This window comes from Schistocerca nitens, chromosome 6, assembly GCF_023898315.1.
Source record: "Schistocerca nitens isolate TAMUIC-IGC-003100 chromosome 6, iqSchNite1.1, whole genome shotgun sequence".
Taxonomy (NCBI): domain Eukaryota; kingdom Metazoa; phylum Arthropoda; class Insecta; order Orthoptera; family Acrididae; genus Schistocerca; species Schistocerca nitens.
In genome coordinates this window covers 339,863,690-339,882,945 of record NC_064619.1, presented here as the reverse complement: position 1 = coordinate 339,882,945, position 19,256 = coordinate 339,863,690, and the positions used below count along the sequence as shown (strand labels likewise).

Here is a 19,256-nt window from a genome sequence, read left to right as displayed (position 1 = left end):
TCATTGGTTCCGATTGGGCGCCTTCTGCGCTGATCGTTTGTCATTGCCGGTTTTGTTCATTTCCATTTGCTGGATTATGTCTAGGGTTAGCTCGCCGAATTTCAAAATCATGAGGTGCTCCGCCTGTAGTCCTATTCCCACCGTGTTCACCGTAGTATCGATTCTGGTTGCCGTAACTGTTCCGTTCACGATTCTGTCCACGTCCTCGATCATTTCTGCTGTTCCACCTGTGTTCGCGACTGTCACCCCAGTTTCTATACGGCCGGTCCCGATTATTGTTCCGTTCGCGTCGCGACGACCAGTCACGCCGTTGATTAGTAATACGGCCACGACTGCGGTCGCGCTGCTGTGCCCCGTAATAACTTTGTGCCTGATTAGGCGGGCATTCTGCTGTATTATATTCCAACTCTTGGAGAAGTGTTTTAAACGTTTCCACGTCCTCTTTGCACCGTCCCGCAAGAATGACGTGCCGCAAGTGCATCGGCAATTTGGTGATGCATATCATAATTAGTTTCGCAGGCCCGTATGGGTCGTATAGAAATTGATTTGCCTGCAGCATGTGGTCGAATAGGCGTGCTGGACTGCCGAAACCAGACTGGTTCAAATTTGGCAGCATAATTATGCCATGTTTGACCCTATCTTGTGCCGCTTCCGACCAATAGGCGGACAGAAAGGCTTGTCGAAACTCCCGAGTGGAGTTGCAGTGACGCGCTGCCGACCTCATGCGACTCGCCGGTTCGCCTTCCAAATAGCCACACATATATTCTATCTTACGTGAACTTGCCCAGTCGGGGGGAAGACAAAACTCAAATTGCTCGAGCCATGCTCGTGGATGTATTCCGTTTTGCGAATTTCGAAATATCTCAAACTTTCTCACCGTAAGGAAATGTTTGAAATCAAATCCCCGCATTTCCTCCTGGCGAGGCCCTTGAATGTTTCTATTTTTCTCATGTCTGCCCCTCAAATTACATTCTTCCCTGTCGTCAAAATCTCCCTCGTGGCCGGAGTCCCTCTCTGCACTGTTCGCACAGCTATTTTTAGTGCTATTGGCGAGTTCGGAATCACACGCCATGCGGTTTTCCAGATGCGCCACGTGTTCTTGTAATTCGCCTGTTACAGCTTTGTGCTGCCTGTTCACTTCGAACTGCCCCTTCTGAAATCTAAGAAGCGAACGCACTTCTTCGGTCTCTGCGGCCGTTACCGGTGTAGTATTGTTCTCGCTTTCCGTCAGCTTCATCGTGCCTACAATGTCCGCTAATGCCGCAATCTTATCATGTATTTGTCTCTTGTCCTCCGCCCCAGTCTGCTTCAATTGTTCTACTTGCTGTTCCAACGCGTGAATCGCTAAACTGTTGTCCGCTATTGTGTTGCTAACGGACGTGGGACAATGCGTTTCCGCCTCTTGGACCCTCGAGAGTACCTGCTGGTGCTCTCTTTCGCATTCTTCTCTCAGCGCTTGGAAATTCCTAAGTAGCTGTTCTTCGCTCTCTTTCGATTCTGCATCGCGACCCCGCTTGCCCTGTTCTAAGGCTTGCAGACGATCATCGATTTGTTCAAATGTACGGCCTAATTCTTTCATAATATCACTTTTTATTTCACTTGCCAGATTGTTTATTCTTTGTGAGATATCATCGGACACTCTCTGCATCGACTTGTCGACTTTATTTGTCTGCTGGATTAGTTTTTCGTCTATTTGTTCGCCTAGCTCTCGGATCGATTTTTCGGATGATTCTTTTTGTTCTCGGAACGATTTTTCTGATTTTTGCGTCATTTGTTCGCCTAGCTCGCGGATCGATTTTTCAGATTTCTGCGTCATTTGTTCGCCTAGCTCGCGGATCGATTTTTCAGATTTCTCTGCGTTTTCTTTATTTTGTTGCAATAAGGCTTTCATGAGTTCTGCCAAATCAATTTGGTTAGTTGGAGGCAAATTAATTTCTGGCTCTGATGTGAGCCCGTTCGTGCTGTTTTGCATTTCCTCTGAAGTATTCCCCAATGCATTTTCGGAACCGTCTGACGCGTTAATATTCGAAATCAAATTACCCCCTTGGTCCATGTTGCTTAAGTTGTTGGACCGCCTACTTTTAGCTTGGTTACGTGTCTGCATTAGTTCAATTTATACCAAGTACACGACACACTAATCAAAATAAATGTGTCCCCCAAAAATTACGACAGTCACACGAAAGATACCCAACCTAGTACACACTTTTTCACACGCAAAACAAATTTTTATCTTTGCTCGAAACAGTGGAATTTACAAGCGAGAAAAAAAACACACACACACATATAAAACACACAAATATAGAAAACAGAACAAGACAAACAACACAACGCCGTTCAACAACGCCGTGAATCATTTGAAAGTCTGCTCAGAAACAACGCAGAAGTTGTTTGAGCGCTGTAGGGAAAAAAATTAAGATTATACAATGCTCGCAATCTAACGTTTCAGAGATTCCAGAGTCTAGCGGAATCACAGAACAGGGTCGCCATGTGTAATTTTGTAGCTTTAATTTGCTATGTTAGCGTTACTGCTAGCCAATAAAAGCGGGTTAAAAGCTGTGAGCTGTCTGGGGAAGTTAATCTTGCATTACTAAGCAACTGTTTCATCAGGTATCTAGTCTAGGTTTACCAAATTCCCAAAACAGACTAACATTAATGATAATCTTTTAATAGTCATACAACAACCGGTAATATATATATATATATATATATATATATATATATATATATATATATATATACACTCCTGGAAATTGAAATAAGAACACCGTGAATTCATTGTCCCAGGAAGGGGAAACTTTATTGACACATTCCTGGGGTCAGATACATCACATGATCACACTGACAGAACCACAGGCACATAGACACAGGCAACAGAGCATGCACAATGTCGGCACTAGTACAGTGTATATCCACCTTTCGCAGCAATGCAGGCTGCTATTCTCCCATGGAGACGATCGTAGAGATGCTGGATGTAGTCCTGTGGAACGGCTTGCCATGCCATTTCCACCTGGCGCCTCAGTTGGACCAGCGTTCGTGCTGGACGTGCAGACCGCGTGAGACGACGCTTCATCCAGTCCCAAACATTCTCAATGGGGGACAGATCCGGAGATCTTGCTGGCCAGGGTAGTTGACTTACACCTTCTAGAGCACGTTGGGTGGCACGGGATACATGCGGACGTGCATTGTCCTGTTGGAACAGCAAGTTCCCTTGCCGGTCTAGGAATGGTAGAACGATGGGTTCGATGACGGTTTGGATGTACCGTGCACTATTCAGTGTCCCCTCGACGATCACCAGTGGTGTACGGCCAGTGTAGGAGATCGCTCCCCACACCATGATGCCGGGTGTTGGCCCTGTGTGCCTCGGTCGTATGCAGTCCTGATTGTGGCGCTCGCCTGCACGGCGCCAAACACGCATACGACCATCATTGGCACCAAGGCAGAAGCGACTCTCATCGCTGAAGACGACACGTCTCCATTCGTCCCTCCATTCACGCCTGTCGCGACACCACTGGAGGCGGGCTGCACGATGTTGGGGCGTGAGCGGAAGACGGCCTAACGGTGTGCGGGACCGTAGCCCAGCTTCATGGAGACGGTTGCGAATGGTCCTCGCCGATACCCCAGGAGCAACAGTGTCCCTAATTTGCTGGGAAGTGGCGGTGCGGTCCCCTACGGCACTGCGTAGGATCCTACGGTCTTGGCGTGCATCCGTGCGTCGCTGCGGTCCGGTCCCAGGTCGACGGGCACGTGCACCTTCCGCCGACCACTGGCGACAATATCGATGTACTGTGGAGACCTCACGCCCCACGTGTTGAGCAATTCGGCGGTACGTCCACCCGGCCTCCCGCATGCCCACTATACGCCCTCGCTCAAAGTCCGTCAACTGCACATACGGTTCACGTCCACGCTGTCGCGGCATGCTACCAGTGTTAAAGATTGTGATGGAGCTCCGTATGCCACAGCAAACTGGCTGACACTGACGGCGGCGGTGCACAAATGCTGCGCAGCTAGCGCCATTCGACGGCCAACACCGCGGTTCCTGGTGTGTCCGCTGTGCCGTGCGTGTGATCATTGCTTGTAAAGCCCTCTCGCAGTGTCCGGAGCAAGTATGGTGGGTCTGACACACCGGTGTCAATGTGTTCTTTTTTCCATTTCCAGGAGTGTATATATATAAAAGAGAATTTAAATAAAAAGAAAGAAATCAGTTTATATTTGGAAATTTATTTTAGGATTGATCATTGAAATTTCAGCATATTACACTTGATTCCTAACTAAACTGGTGCCTTATTTAGGATTGTGAAAATGTGAGATTGCAATCTTACGGAACACATCAAATATGGAGCCAAGATTGGGAGACTGCATACAACACTGCATTCATAAAACAACACACAAAGAACGTTGAAACGCATGCAAGAGAAAGTTAACCACTACAAACAGATTCAGATTTTCACCCAAAGAAATTACGTTCGTAGCACAATCCTGTCCGTCATGTAATTACCACACACTGGTATACTAAATTCATACTAACTCTCTGTGAAATCTTCCCAAAAAGAATAGCTGAGGGCTACTTTGATGATTACACCACATGCTTCACGTGGTCAACATGGTTTACACAAAGTGTATAACTCCACAATAATTTTGATAATTAAAATAAATTAGATCAAAAGCAATTTCCAAAAGAAAAACCCCGAACTGGTTATTAACGTCTTACTGTTAACCTGACGGGTCAAACAGTTATATAAGCACGTGGTACTGGTCTCGCAAAGTACATCCCACGTGGGTTGAACATAAAGAAAAGTTGCTATATTGAAAATATTGTCAAGACGAGACGTTATAATCACACAAGCATTCGCATTTAAGATTGATCTTAGTTAGAGTTACTGATCAACACGTGGTTCCACATTACTCATAAAGTAGTGACAAAGCAACTACCGGAAAATAATCTGAACTTCACACGAGAATTACACTGCGCTGCAATTTAAGATAACCTTAGATATTTTAGAGCTAAACCCGAAATAAAGGTGATTAAATTTTCAGTTAGGCTGAACTTAAGAAATCCATTGTCCTACGGACTTAGCAGACACGCGCTTAGCCGGAGATCTTACCACTTCAGACGCTCGCCACGGACAGACTGACCTGCGCTACTACCGAGCGTGCTTCCTGAGGGTGGCTCACAAATACAAACGGAAGTGGCCAGAGGGGCAGCTTCCTATACCAACATGACAACGGACAGACAGGACCATACTAAGGATAGAAACCTCTTTGCTTTTAGAAAGTGTAGCTACCTGTTCCGACGTTGGTCCTACTGTTCTCTAGCAGACAGGCTTGTGTGCTACCCTCAAGCATGCAACTAGAAATACGTTTGCTCATTCATCCTCTCACACAGAAGGGAAGGGGCATGACAGTATCTTATCATATACAGTATATAAAAGAAAGCGGATGTAGGTTCCGTATGAGACTGTGTGACATGAATTACATATAAACTGTGTTTTAAAGTGTAGTAGTGTGACAGATCGTTCTTGTTTATGTGTAAAAGTAACACGTTCCACTACTCAGTCTCCTCCCAGATAGTCAGAAACGCCACAGTAAATTTAGAAGAGGAATTTATGCCGTAAATGACAACAGATTTAAGAAATTAAACATGAAAGGAATCCAACAGAGACCTTTCACGATGATTGTATTAGCGTGACAACACACCCTGTCATAACGCAGCATCTGTGTGGCAATGGTTTGTGGACAATAACATTCCTGAACCCAATAGAACGCCTTTGGAATGAGTTAAATGATTGAACTCGCTACAGACCCCAGTGTCCAGTGTCACTACGTATTTGCGGCTGTTGAGGAAGAATGGGCTGCCGTTCCTCCACGGAAAGTCAGACACCTCATTCAAAGTGCCACCAACAGAGTTGAAGCCATCAGAATGGAGAAAGGTGGACATTGGCCCACATTAATACACAAAAAGGCGTCTAGATGCTTGAGATCAGATAGTGTGCTCTCATACTTCAAGAAGAATCTAATAATCGCCATTTCGAAGAGCTGGTGTGAGTATAACCGAACCACAAATTTAGGCAGTCGTGATTGAGAAATACGATTGAAGAATAGAACGACTGGTAGAATCTGACCCGGGGAGCAACAGGTTTTATTCCAAAGGATCATGGGAAGTATTGCTCTCTCTACGATTTATTTTAGAAGGTAAGCTTGAAGAGAAGCAAACCAACATGTATAACGTAATTAAATTAGACAACGTTGGCTGGAATACACTCTTAAATTCTAAATTAATGAGGAATAAAATACAGGGAGCGAAAGGCTGTCTGTACAGAAAACAGACTGCAATCGTAAGAACTCAAGGACATGTAAGGGAAACAGCAGTTGAGAATGGAGAGAGACAGGGTTGCAACACATTATTCAGTCTGAACCTTGAATAACCCAGGAACAGTTCGGAAAGGGAACTTCAGTTATCGTGAACACGAAAGTAAGGAATGATCAGATTTCTCTCGTTGCGCACTACATTACATTTTATATATCATAGTCTGGTTGTACAAATCTGTGGGAGAAACTTAGCTTCTATAAGATATTTGGGTTTTGAACCACTTTTTCCTGCAGCACCCTACATTTTGCGGGTATTGATCTTACCGAATGAACTGTTCATCTACACTTCTATTCCAGCCCTGCCTGTACCTCCGTCCTTGTTTCCCAACATCACATAAGCTCTTTTTTATACCTTGATAGACTATCTGTAAAGGAAGAAATTATACAGTGAAGAAATGGCTTAGTCGAAGTCTAGAAGCTATTATCACGATAACTGTTTCTCTGCTGCGGGTGTTGTGCTCTGAGGCATAACAGCCTCATCTGCAAAAATCAAGGTTCCGAGTTCAATCTCCCTGCACATAGTTTTCATCGGTCAGGAAGTTTCACAGCTGTGCATAAACTGCTACAGAGTAAATGTACCGTTTTCTTCTGTTGCTTGTTTAAGAACTTACTGACTCTTTTGCAGTGTCGTAAAACTGTGGAACACTTACTTTAGAACAGGAGATGACAACTGAAAGGACTGTAGGTCAAGCGATACCAAATTTGGCCTTAATCGCTTTCTTCTTAACAATACGAAATATGGATTTGTACGAGGGGTGTTCAATAAGTAATGCAATATTTTTTTCTCCTCCAATTTCGGTTGCAAATATGCGGAATTTGTTGTGAGACATTGCAGAATATTCCCGCTTCGGCCCCTATAGTTTCATGAGATTCCAATAGATGGCGGCGCTATACGTAACCTTCAGAATGGTGTCTGTAACGGGGATGCGGTTAAAGCAGAAAGCTGCCACTGGGCCCCTTTTCGCGGAAGATCAGAGCGTCACAGATATTCATAGGCGCTTGTAGAATGTCTTCAGAGACTTGGCAGTGAACAAAAGCACCGTGAGTCGTTGGGCGCGCAAACCTATCCGTTCTCCCGCGTGCCGGCGAGCAGCACAAAGCTGTGCTACCCTCAGGAAATTGAAGAAACTTTACCATGACAATGCAAAGTCTCAGACATGTATGCGCACCAGAGGGGAGTTCACAAAACTCCCCCCGTATCTATCTGTATAGACTCCTTTCATGATTTCTTCTCACACCGTGAGTAGCCTTCCGCTAATTATCTGACACATCATTAAAATTTGCTGGAATTCTATTTTAATAATTTCAGATGACGTATAAAGTTTATTTTTCCTGAAGTCAAAGTACCTGCACGATAAGTGAAAGAAACGAACGCTAATCACAAATTATTGTTGTTAGATGTTTTGGTATGGCGGACTTAATGCGATGCGATTTGTAGTTCTACGTGACCACATTCCTGCTTGTAACTTAATAAGCACGTCTTTGGCACCATTACTACAGTTGTTCCTAATCAGAAATTTAATATTTTAGTTGTGAACCTCCACACACGTCGAGATTTAATCTACACGTCTTCAAAGTCCCCAAGCAATTGGGCTGTCTTTGGCACAGAGCACGTAATAACAGAATTATTGGCGACTTCCCCCATCTTATTCAGTTTGTGACTGCTTCCGTATGGTGCTGAAGTGCACTAATATATGTGTCTTTATTATTGTAGTCATAAGAGCATTTATATTCGTAGCGGGACAAATTGTCGTCGTTCTGAAGTTCCGTTAACATGTGTATGGTGTTCTCGAGCCAAACGAACAGATCCATCAGGAAATACGCAACTCTTCATTCGCCCCTAGGCGCTGCAATCCGGAACCGCGCGACTGCTACGGTCGCAGGTTCGAATCCTGCCTCGAGCATGAATGTGTGTGATGTCCTTAGGTTAGTTAGGTTTAAGTAGTTCTAAGTTCTAGGGGACTGATGACCTCAGATGTTAAGTCCCATAGTGCTCAGAGCCATTTGAACCAATTCGCCCTTAGTATGGGAATTTTCACTTGATGAGGGTTCCAGGCAGGCGAGCAATACTTAAGAACAGTCAGCAAGAATGTCCTGTAAGTTACATTTTCGTAGAGAAGTCATACATTCCCGTGATCTCCATACACCCTGCCGTGCGGAGTGGCCGCGCGGTTAGAAGCGCCATGTCCCGGATTGCGCGGCCCCTCCCGCCGGAGGTTCGAGTCCTCCCTTGGGCATGGGTGCGTGTGTGTGTGTGTGTTGTTCTTAGCATAAGTTAGTTTAAATAGTGTGTCAGTCTAGGGACCGATGACGTAAGCAGTTTGGTGCCTTAGAAATTCACACACACATTTGAGCATTCCATACACCCTTCCCCCTCCTATACCCAACGGACTGTGCAATTTGCCATCAACAGTAACCCATTTTAGAAATTCTAAAGCAAACGTCTCTCTTGCTGGTCTGTCAACAGGAAACAACTCGTGCACATGAGTAATTTAGAATGGATAGCATAGAAGGATATTTCGTAGGATTTAACGCACCGTGCTCTCACGTATGTCCAATGTTTGGGCAATTCTCCTTGCAGTACGCGTTTGCACACCACCACTCGTCTCCTCCTGCATTGCTGTGGCCACTGCTTCCACTGACGTCGAATCAAATGGTTCAAATGGCTCTGAGCACTAGGCGACTTAACTTCTGAGGTCATCAGTCGCCTAGAACTTAGAACTAATTAAACCTAACTAACCTAAGGACATCAGACACATCCATGCCCGAGGCAGGATTCGAACCTGCGACCGTAGCGGTCACGCGGTTCCAGACTGAAGCGCCTTTAACCGCACGGCCACACCGGCCGGCCTGACGTCGAATCAATTCGTTTCCTCCCTCGACCAGGTTTCACACCAAAAGAACCCATCTTTTCTGCAGACCCACGGCAGTTATCGGACCAACGCCTTTTGTCAAACCCTTCACTGTCCGGAACTTCTGCAGAGCGACGTGTGCATAGTCATCATTACTGTAATGCAGCTTTACAAGCAGAGCGCGATACTGCCTTGAGACAGTCATGGCGAACGTCGCAGACGCGAAAGGAGGAAAAGTCGTGTACCCGGGGTATTTATGTCAACTTCAATGGGTCGTGCGCATTTTTACATTATTTTTTTTCTTCTGCCATACGTTTTCTCTCTTCTCCAATAACATTCCGTTGCAGTTTGATGTCACTCTGAGAAGTGGTGTTATTTATACAGCGTTTTTAAAGTTCAATTATAATCACCCTCTAGTGTGGCATTTCATAGCTGATATCGAAATCAGCCTCTGATGTGTCATATGCGTCATATATGATAAGGGGTCTGAAGCCAGTAGTTAGCCTCTCAGGAGATTCCTGACAGGTCCCACAAATACTTTTTTTTTCATTTATCGCGTAAACAAACAGCAGTTTGTTGTATGCTTTGACATAAACTACCTGACTGCATTGTGCAGCAGTTGCTAATTTCGTGAAGGTAGCATTGAAATGAATTTGTAATGTTTTAATAACACATTTCTGACATCTCGTATTACTTTAGCCCTAAGTCTTTGTTAGAAATATCCTCGTCATCTTCCTACTCCATTGTTAGCTTTTGTTAGATTGTGGGATGGTATTAATATTTCTTGATTTTTCTCTCTTCATATCCTTTCTATAAATTTTTTTAACTGTAATAGTTACTATTAATTGTTCAGTTCCGTAGTTTCTAGAATTTAAATAGCGTTAGTTTGTTTTTGTCCTATGTTGTTATATTGTCAAATTTGCTTCTTTAAATTGCTCTTAGATTTTTTCCTCAATTTCCTCTACCTGTTCGTGAGTTCACTTTTATCACATACCTTGCCTGTTTGTAGCTTTTTATTCTTCTTGACGTTTTTATGTAAGTCTATTTTATCTCTATATTGTAGTGCTTATAAAGCTTCACATTGTTTCTGAGAGATTCTTCTTTGTCGTTTGTAAACTGGGACCAACAGCACCGCTTCACACAACAGCTTCCAAAACACAATATAAAATGCAATTGTTAACTAGGTTCTTTAATTTTTAAATATTGTGCTTTTCTAACTGGAAGAGCAGATTCACATCTGTACAGCCATGGTGCGTTTGGTTTTCGATTTTTATCTATTGCTCATTTGATTTTTTGTTACCCATTTACTTCTTATTCCAACGTAATAGTACCAAAATACATGGTGCAAATAGGAAATGGGAATGCGTTTTTATTTGCTTTCTCTGAAGAGTAAGGTGTTCTCTTTTTCTACTGTATATTTTTAACTTCGGTGTGTTTCGTCTCTATTTGTGATATTAAACTCGGTCATCTTCTCATAATCTTTGGGTTTATCTTGCTCATAAAGCTAATTTTGGTACCTGACTATAGTTTTCAAAATTGAAAATATTTGATTGTTGATTTTCTGGCACAATTTGTTAATGTTGTACAGTAACCAAGGTTATAATTGCAAAAAACAATCAGATCTACTTAATTTTTCGTATCAGCACTGTTTATTGATTCTATGAACTATATATTTAATGTATATTTTCTATTCACTCTCACAGACGATGTAAGGAGGAAAAAAAAATGGTTCATGAAGTTTATAACATTCAACATTGCAGGAATAAGTAATAGCATTACCGAAGAACAAAAAGTTTCACATATTGGTAATTCTGCTTGGAATGCCTAACTAAACGTAATATCAAACGCTTAATGGCAGATATAAGTTGCGAATGAAAATTAAAACTGCAATAAATGATACTCAATGTGAGAACTGTCGGACGTTGTAGGAAGTGCTTCAGCTGTATTTGTTTTCCTGGTAGAGATCATTCATATTTCCTGATGCAAGTTAAATGAGAAATTACATAGACGTAAATAAATAGGAGAATACCAACAATCTGTTGACAAATTTATTTCAGATGTTTGTAGTTTTGCCATTTTCTTTCACTGTTGTTTATGCTGCCCAAGACCTGGGGCTTCGAAAATTAAGTATTCTGTGTTAGTGGAATTGTTCACAGGTAGCGGCATAGAAGAAAGAGAATATTTTTCAATTGAAACAAAATTTTTATTAAAAAAGAATAAATAAACGAGTTTTGGAAGACAATAGTCAGATCAAAACAATAGGGTTCCTGACCATTATGATATACGAATAATACGGGCCTCTGCGGACACAAAAATGGCAAGACCAGCATGGAGGAACAATAACCAAAAGGAACCATAATACTGATTACACACTTAAATAAATCTGTATCACAGGTTTGCGCGTCTTTGGTGTCTCAGCTTCGTAGAAAAAAACTTATCGACAATGCACTCATACATGGACATAAGAAATCAACAACTAGTTGATTTAGAACTTCTACACGATTCATTTATGAAAACTCTGGCATGTCCATTTCTTCGAGGCACAGCAACATAGCAGTCCATAGTTACATATTTCAGCATAAGTACTTAACAGAATCACATGTGTTAGCGCCACCTGCAAACTTCATTATTGTTCCTCTGTAGTAAATCAAAAGATACGTTTCAACACAGTCCCACAATTATGTCTTCAGGAACACGTCCATTTAAAACACTGAAAGAAGAACCATTGCAGTCCTTTCGTTTTAAGACACTTACTTCTACTATGACAATTGATGAAGCAGAGCGACTGATTGAAGGAACACCCCGATATGGATACAGAGCATTAAATGCACTGATGGGCCCTTTGTGATGGTGGAACTTCTCCTTGAATAATGGCTGAGATGATTTAAACATGAGAACAAAATTATGCAGGAGATTCGTGTTCATGCAGAAGTCGATTGATTAGATTGTCTTTAACTTGTGCAGTCTTCATTTGAGGTGAGTTTCCACCACCCTAGGCATAATGGTCACGAAGGTATTCCCAATGCACACAGAAGGCAAACTTCTGTCTTCCAGTGTAGACTGATGCACACTGAAGCAGTATTTATTCTTCTGACTTTCACTGTAAGTTAACCCACACTGAACCAGCAGGTGGGTATTTGGGATGAGTAGATGAGGTAAATTTGGATCAATGGGACCGTGTAGTTTGGGATGAGAGAATGGTACTTATGAATGGCACTGGAGTGTTTCTGTGGGAAGGTATGCAGACTGTACCACTCTGGACCAGCAGGTGGCATCTCAGAGGAGTGATTATAGTGCATGAGGTAGATTTGTAATTGGAGATACCTGGTTTACCACTGGAAGGGTAACAGCTTTTTCCTGTTGGGAAAATATTGGTTGTTTGAAACCTGTCCACATACGTCGAGTATCATTTGAGCGAAGTGGACGTTCTAGTTTACACAAAGGGATGAATGAGCCTCTCGTGCTTCTGTTGAAGGAACGTGGAGACAGGCGAGGTCCAGTGAGAGTTGTGGAGTGCCGAGTTGGTTGCGGCCACGTCTTCTGGGGAAGCCGAGTTGAGCCTCTTAGGAGACGATCACGAGGCCGCCCACTACGAACTGCAGGCACTGGTCGTGGATGTGAAACGCACTGGCGAACGTGGCCTGCTCCTTCGGCGTCATGCTGCGCGATTTGAAACGCCGCGTGGTGGTGACGGTGGGGGCAGCGGCACCCGGCGGCGAGACGGGTGCTCTGGGGGCGGTGGGGGTGGAGGCGGCCGGGGCGTCGGCGGGGGCGGCGACGGCGGCGGGAGCCTTGACGCGGCCTCCGCTCCCCGTGTAGGTGACGCAGCCCCCGCCTACCGTGGCGACGACTCGCACCTTGCCGCCGTTGCCCGTGTAGCAGACGCTGCCGCCGTTCTGTTCCACCAGCACGCGACTGTCGTTGCCCGTGATCTGGATGCAGCCAGAGTTGCTGCGCACGCGGATTTTGTTGCCGTTTCCCACTATCTGCAAAAAGACAACAGGACTCACTCCGTTAGTCAACTCTACGAAAAATTATCTCATACTAAGTCTATTGCACTTTTAATTTATGTATAATATATTGTCATGATGGTTTCAGTATTTATAAAATATTGACATTATCGCTTCTCGCAAATAGCTGCCACCTTCAGATGTGATAAAATCCACTACAAAACTGCATACAGATTAGATGACTTCGTGATGTTTGAATTGCGAATTGTTTTTCTTATTCAGGTTTGTCGTAAACAGTCTGAAAAGCTTGTAAGGATGCTGCAGGGGAGTTTGTGCTCAGAAATAATTGTTAAAAAAAATCATCACGTTACTCCGTTTCCGAGTTATTTAGCACTGAAATGAGCCAATCACGTGGATGCACGCGCACAATGCAAGCACTTGCATGCGCTGAAATTCTGTAATGCACAGACACCTGTGGGTCCGTGTGTTAGCACTTGTTCAAATGCTCATTTCCAGTTGAAAAGTGTGCTTTTCAGAAGTGATAAATTTAAAACAGGCGAGCACAAGCTACGTTTATTCCATTTGAGGAAACCAAGCGAAGAACAAGTGTGGCGACACTGTCTTTCGCTGGCTGCTTGAATTTGCACATGCGATGACCTGAATGGCTAACTTCAACGTTTAAATAACTAGGAAACGACGCAACGTAGCGATTTTTTTCTCAATAATTATTTCTGTGAACAACCTCCCCTGCAACCCCATTACAAGTTTCTCTGACTCTCTCTGACCACGCTGTACAGGGTAAGTCGAAAAGGACTTTACAACTTTGGAATGATATAGAAATTTATTGAGATAACTTACAGAATCGGTATATGTGTTATTTTGTAGCGAACACCCTCAAGTATCACATAAAAATATCAAGTGTCATTTTGGTTCTACGTGACTACCACCGGTTAATAAACCTGGTGATTTATCACGTCGCTGTGAACAACCCGTCTCAACAAAGTCATTGTGCCAAGAGTAAATTGTAGGCCTGCTTGGGGGTCCTTTGCGTATCCGGTGCGAAATTTACGACTAACAGTTGTTGCAGAGTTCGTTTCATGAAGCCAAAACACTCGGCTCCAGTGAAAGTAGCCATTTTAACTGTTCACTACGCTGGCGCTCCTGGTGTCGGAATGGGGTACCGATGCACTATATGAATCAAACTTGAGACTGTTTGCTACAAAATGACACATGTACCGATTATGTAAATTGTCTCAGTAAATTTCTATATCATTCCAAAGTAGTAAAGTTTTTGACTCACACTGTATATCTGAACGAAGCTTTGTGGTAGATTTTATAACATCTGAAGATGCTGGATATTTGCCAAAAGCAGTAATGTGAATATTCTGTGTGTATTTAAGCATCCGAGGCGTAATGAATTATTATACAAACTTTTACAAAACTCTTATGCTTCTAGCTGACAATACGTAAATTAAAAAAAACGTTTATGTTAACGCCCTTTAAAAGCGTTACACATTCCATTGACTTGAAGATCAGAGACAATATTCAGCAAAAAAAGTTCATTAATACGGCGTCACAATGTTGGTACAGAAGAACATATTTCCACTGTTACCACATGATGTGTACACAACCACCACAGGTCGGGTATTACATGCTCTATTACCTGTTTTGCCCTTCACACGAAAGTATATTCGGATATTCATTGCCCTGACGGGAATACCTTAAAGATTCGAAAGCTCCACTCTGCACCATCGTCAATGGACGCTGATATTAGAGACGTGCGAGCACAGTATTCGTCCGCGGTCGTTGACGACCACTTTCAAGAACGGATTGACAAAAAAATGGCTCTGAGCACTATGGGACTCAACTGCTGTGGTCATAAGTCCCCTAGAACTTAGAACTACTTAAACCTAACTAACCTAAGGACAGCACACAACACCCAGCCATCACGAGGCAGAGAAAATCCCTGACCCCGCCGGGAATCGAACCCGGGAACCCGCGCGTGGGAAGCGAGAACGCTACCGCACGACCACGAGATGTGGGCTACGGATTGACATGGCTGCAGGGGTATGTCCCGAAAGCAAATAAATTGAAAAAATAAATAAATAGAAGTAATTCGCAACTATTTCTCCGAGATAAGCGGCACCCCATTTCAGTGCTTCTACCATGGAGAAGCTAGGGAGGCACTGGGAAAGTAGCGCAGGTCCCCCAAGTATAGGTCAGACGCCCTGACCCACGGAGGTGGATTATGTGCATGATTTGCTGTTAATTATTGCTACTTTAACACTTTTCCCCTGTCACTTACTGTTACTGCGTCGTTTCTCAGTTTTTGATGATATTTTGCCACATTTTGGTACGTTATGACATTTGTTTACTGCTACGAGGAAAAATACTGTTAATTATTAACTAAATCGCAGTTAGGTATTACCTGATACGCATGAAATTTGCAACAGAACTAGTAAACAATTCATTATGAATACGAAGAGCCTGTATAACATTAATGTGAAAAACGAACTACTACTGTTCCAATAAGCTGTTTAAATACGTGCAAAGGAACTAATTTTGTTTGACACCCTGAAATAAATGTTGATTACCCCGAGACAGTATAAGAATAGTCTAAATGAGCTAACTGTCAGTAAAATTCCTCTGGGTACGTGACCGGATTGTCAGTGTGTACAACTTCCGACGCTTTGGCCACTAATGCAAATGGCCTTCCTCAGTATGTTTCTGTTAAGGCCATTTGAAATAGTTGCGGAAACGTCAGAAGTCTTACACAATGACAATTCGGTCACATACCTAAAAGAATTTTATTGACTACGACAATGGCCGCGGAAACCAACGCTTACATTTAAAGCAACTAATTATTTGCATATTTTCTTCAGCCGCTGCGATTGCTTACAGAAGTTAGCTTTATTACCGGATTTGCCTATTCCGATCATGGTTGGACTTAGTATGTGATATTTTTACGGATGTAACGCGCAATCAGGGGCTATATGTACACGGATCCAGTCACTTAACACATGCATCACTTAATTTCGACGAGTTACATTGGAACCGGTATCAACTGTGACGCCCGATTACCGTCATAAAAGTATAAACAGGTGATAAAGCCAAAAAGTCTTACAAAAGTACTAGTATATTCGCAGAAAACACTATGCTGAACATTGAAAACAAAAAATTAATATGAAAGCAAAAAGACGGCATTGTGTCGCAGGAGGTGCCACTGATCTTGTTTTATTATGTTGTCAATACAATAAATGATAATATGAAAGCGATTTGTAAGAGCTCAGCTATTCAATTTTGTCGATTACGAAAATAAAATGAAAGCGAGTTGTAAGAGGTTTACTGTTCAATTATGTCGATTACGAGACACGTTTTGGTCAAGGTCAGTGTTACTACGAAACCTGCATTCTTTTTGTCGAATCTTAAAGTGCACAGTAGGTGGTGGTACAAACCTGTAGAATGCCGGAGTTGGTGTCGTAGCGCAGACTGCGGCCATTGCCGACAATGACACTGGCTGTGGCTGTGGGCGCCATGAGGGGAGAGAGGGAGTAGTGTCAGCCGGGCTGAGCTGCTGCTGCTGCTGCTGCTGCTGCTGCTAGTCTGGGACTGGCTGGTTGTGCGCCGGCCGCCGCTATATGACCGCGCGCGGTCGCGGCCGGCGGGCAGCAGTACTTCCCCGGCAGGAAGCCCCCGGCCCCCGGCGCGCCGACCTGCCGCAGCGGCTGACACGCCTCCGGCCCCCACCACGGAGGGGCCGGGCGGGCAGCGCCCGCGCCCGCCAAAGGCAGTTCCGGCGCCGCTCCCGTAGGTCCTACGCAGCCGCAGGAGTAAACAACGGGCCGAGGTCACGGTTGGCGCGAGTATGCGGCTGCTGTGGCCTTCGTAGCGGCCCTTACGCCCTGTTAACACAACGCACCGAGTGTTTTGGCCATTTCATAATCTCTATTCAACAGCCCGCTTTTGCGTCTCGCATTATACAGGGTAGTCCATTGATAGTGACGGGCCAAATATCTCACAAAATAAGCATCAAACGGAAAACTACAAAGAACGAAACTCGTCTAGCTTGAAGGGGGAAACCGCATGGCGCTATGGTTGGCCCGCTCGATGGCGCTGTCTTAGATCAAACGGATATCAACTGCGTTTTTCTAAATAGGAACCCCCATTTTTATTACATATTCGTGTAGTACGTAAAGAAATATGAATGTTTTAGTTGGACCATTTTTTTCGCTTTGTGATAGATGGCTCTGTAATAGTCACAAACGTATAAGTACGTGGTATCACGTAACATTCCACCAGTGCGGACGGTATTTGCTTCGAGATACATTAGGAGCAGTTGAACGGAATGGATAGTGTCTTGAAAGGAGGATATAAGATGAACATCAACAAAAGCAAAACGAGGACAATGGAATGTAGTCGAGTTAACTCGGGTGATGCTGAGGGAATTAGATTAGGAAATGAGACGCTTAAAGTAGTTAAGGGAATTTTGTTATTTGGGGAGCAAAATAACTGATGATGGTCGAAGTAGAGAGGATATAAAATGTAGACTGGCAATGGCAAGGAAAGCGTTTCTGAAGAAGAGATATTTGTTAACATCGAGTATAGATTTAAGTGTCAGGAAGTCGTTTCTGAAAGTATTTGTATGGAGTGTAGCCATGTATGGAAGTGAAACATGTACGATAACTAGTTTGGACAGGAAGAGAATAGAAGCTTTTGAAATGTGGTGCTACAGTAGAATGCTGAAGATTAGATGGGTATATCATATAACTAATGAGGAGGTATTGAATAGGATTGGGGAGATGCGAAGTTTGTGGCACAACTTGACTAGAAGAAGGGATCGGTTGGTAGGACATGTTCTGAGGCATCAAGGGATCACCAATTTAGTATTGGAGGGCAGCGTGGAGGGTAAAAATCGTAGAGGGAGACCAAGAGCTGAATACACTTAGCAGATTCAGAAGGATGTAGGTTGCAGTAGGTACTGGGAGATGAAGAAGCTTGCACAGGATAGAGTAGCATGGAGAGCTGCATCAAACCAGTCTCAGGACTGAAGACCACAACAACAACAACATTACCCGTGTTGAAATGGACCGTTTACCAATTGCGGAAAAGGCCGATATCGTGTTGATGTATGGCTATTGTGATCAAAATGCCCAACGGGCGTGTGCTATGTATGCTGCTCTCCTTGACATCATCCAAGTGTGCGGACCGTTCGCATTATAGCTACGTTATTTAAAGAAACAGGAATTGTTCAGCCACATGTGAAACGTCAACCACGACCTTCAAAAAATGATAATACCCAAGTAGGTGTTTTAGCTGCTGTCGCGGCTAATCCGCACATCAGTAGCAGACAAATTGCGCGAGAATCAGGAATCTCAAAAACGTCGGTGTTGCGAATGCTACATCAACATCGATTGCACCCGTACCACATTTCTATGCACCAAGAATTCCATGGCGACGACTTTGAACGTTGTGTACAGTCCTGCCACAGGGCACGGGACGTTGACAGATTTTTTGCACACGTTCTATTTAACGACGAAGCGTCATTCACCAACAGCGGTAACGTAAACCGGCATAATATGCACTACTGGGCAACGGAAAATCCACGATGGCTGTGACAAGTGGAACATGAGCGACCTTGGCGGGTTAGTGTATGGTAGGGCATTATGGACGAAGGATAATTGGCCCCCATTTTATCGATGCCAATTTAATGGTGATTTCCTACGTAATGTTCTACCGATGTTACTACAAGATGTTTCACTGCATGACAGAACATAGTTGAAGCGGTACTGAATAGAATATTTCATGACAGGTGGATTGGTCGTCGAAGTACCATACCATGGCCCGCTCGTTCACCGGATCTGACGTCCCTGGATTGCTTTCTGTAGGGAAAGTTGAAGGATACACCGACAACGCCTGACAACATGCGTCAGCGCATTGTCAATGCATGTGCGAACATTACGGAAGGCGAACTACTCGCTGTTGAGCCGGCCGAAGTGGCCGTGCGGTTAAAGGCGCTGCAGTCTGGAACCGCAAGACCGCTACGGTCGCAGGTTCGAATCCTGCCTCGGGCATGGATGTTTGTGATGTC

General features: G+C 43.9%; 1 protein-coding gene across 1 annotated transcript in view; it reads right to left on the bottom strand.

Annotated features, from left to right (window-relative positions):
* The window catches only part of LOC126263355 (uncharacterized), a 56,666-nt gene extending 39,904 nt beyond the window's left edge, over nt 1–16,762 (bottom strand). Inside the window, exons 1-2 of the mRNA XM_049960445.1 lie at nt 16,624–16,762; nt 12,986–13,204 (exon numbers count right to left, since the gene is read on the bottom strand). Coding sequence (XP_049816402.1) covers nt 12,986–13,204; nt 16,624–16,704 — 300 coding nt within the window. The 5' untranslated portion in view covers nt 16,705–16,762. The remainder of the gene's footprint in view (nt 1–12,985; nt 13,205–16,623) is intronic.
* Between the last annotated feature and the right edge of the window lie 2,494 nt (nt 16,763–19,256).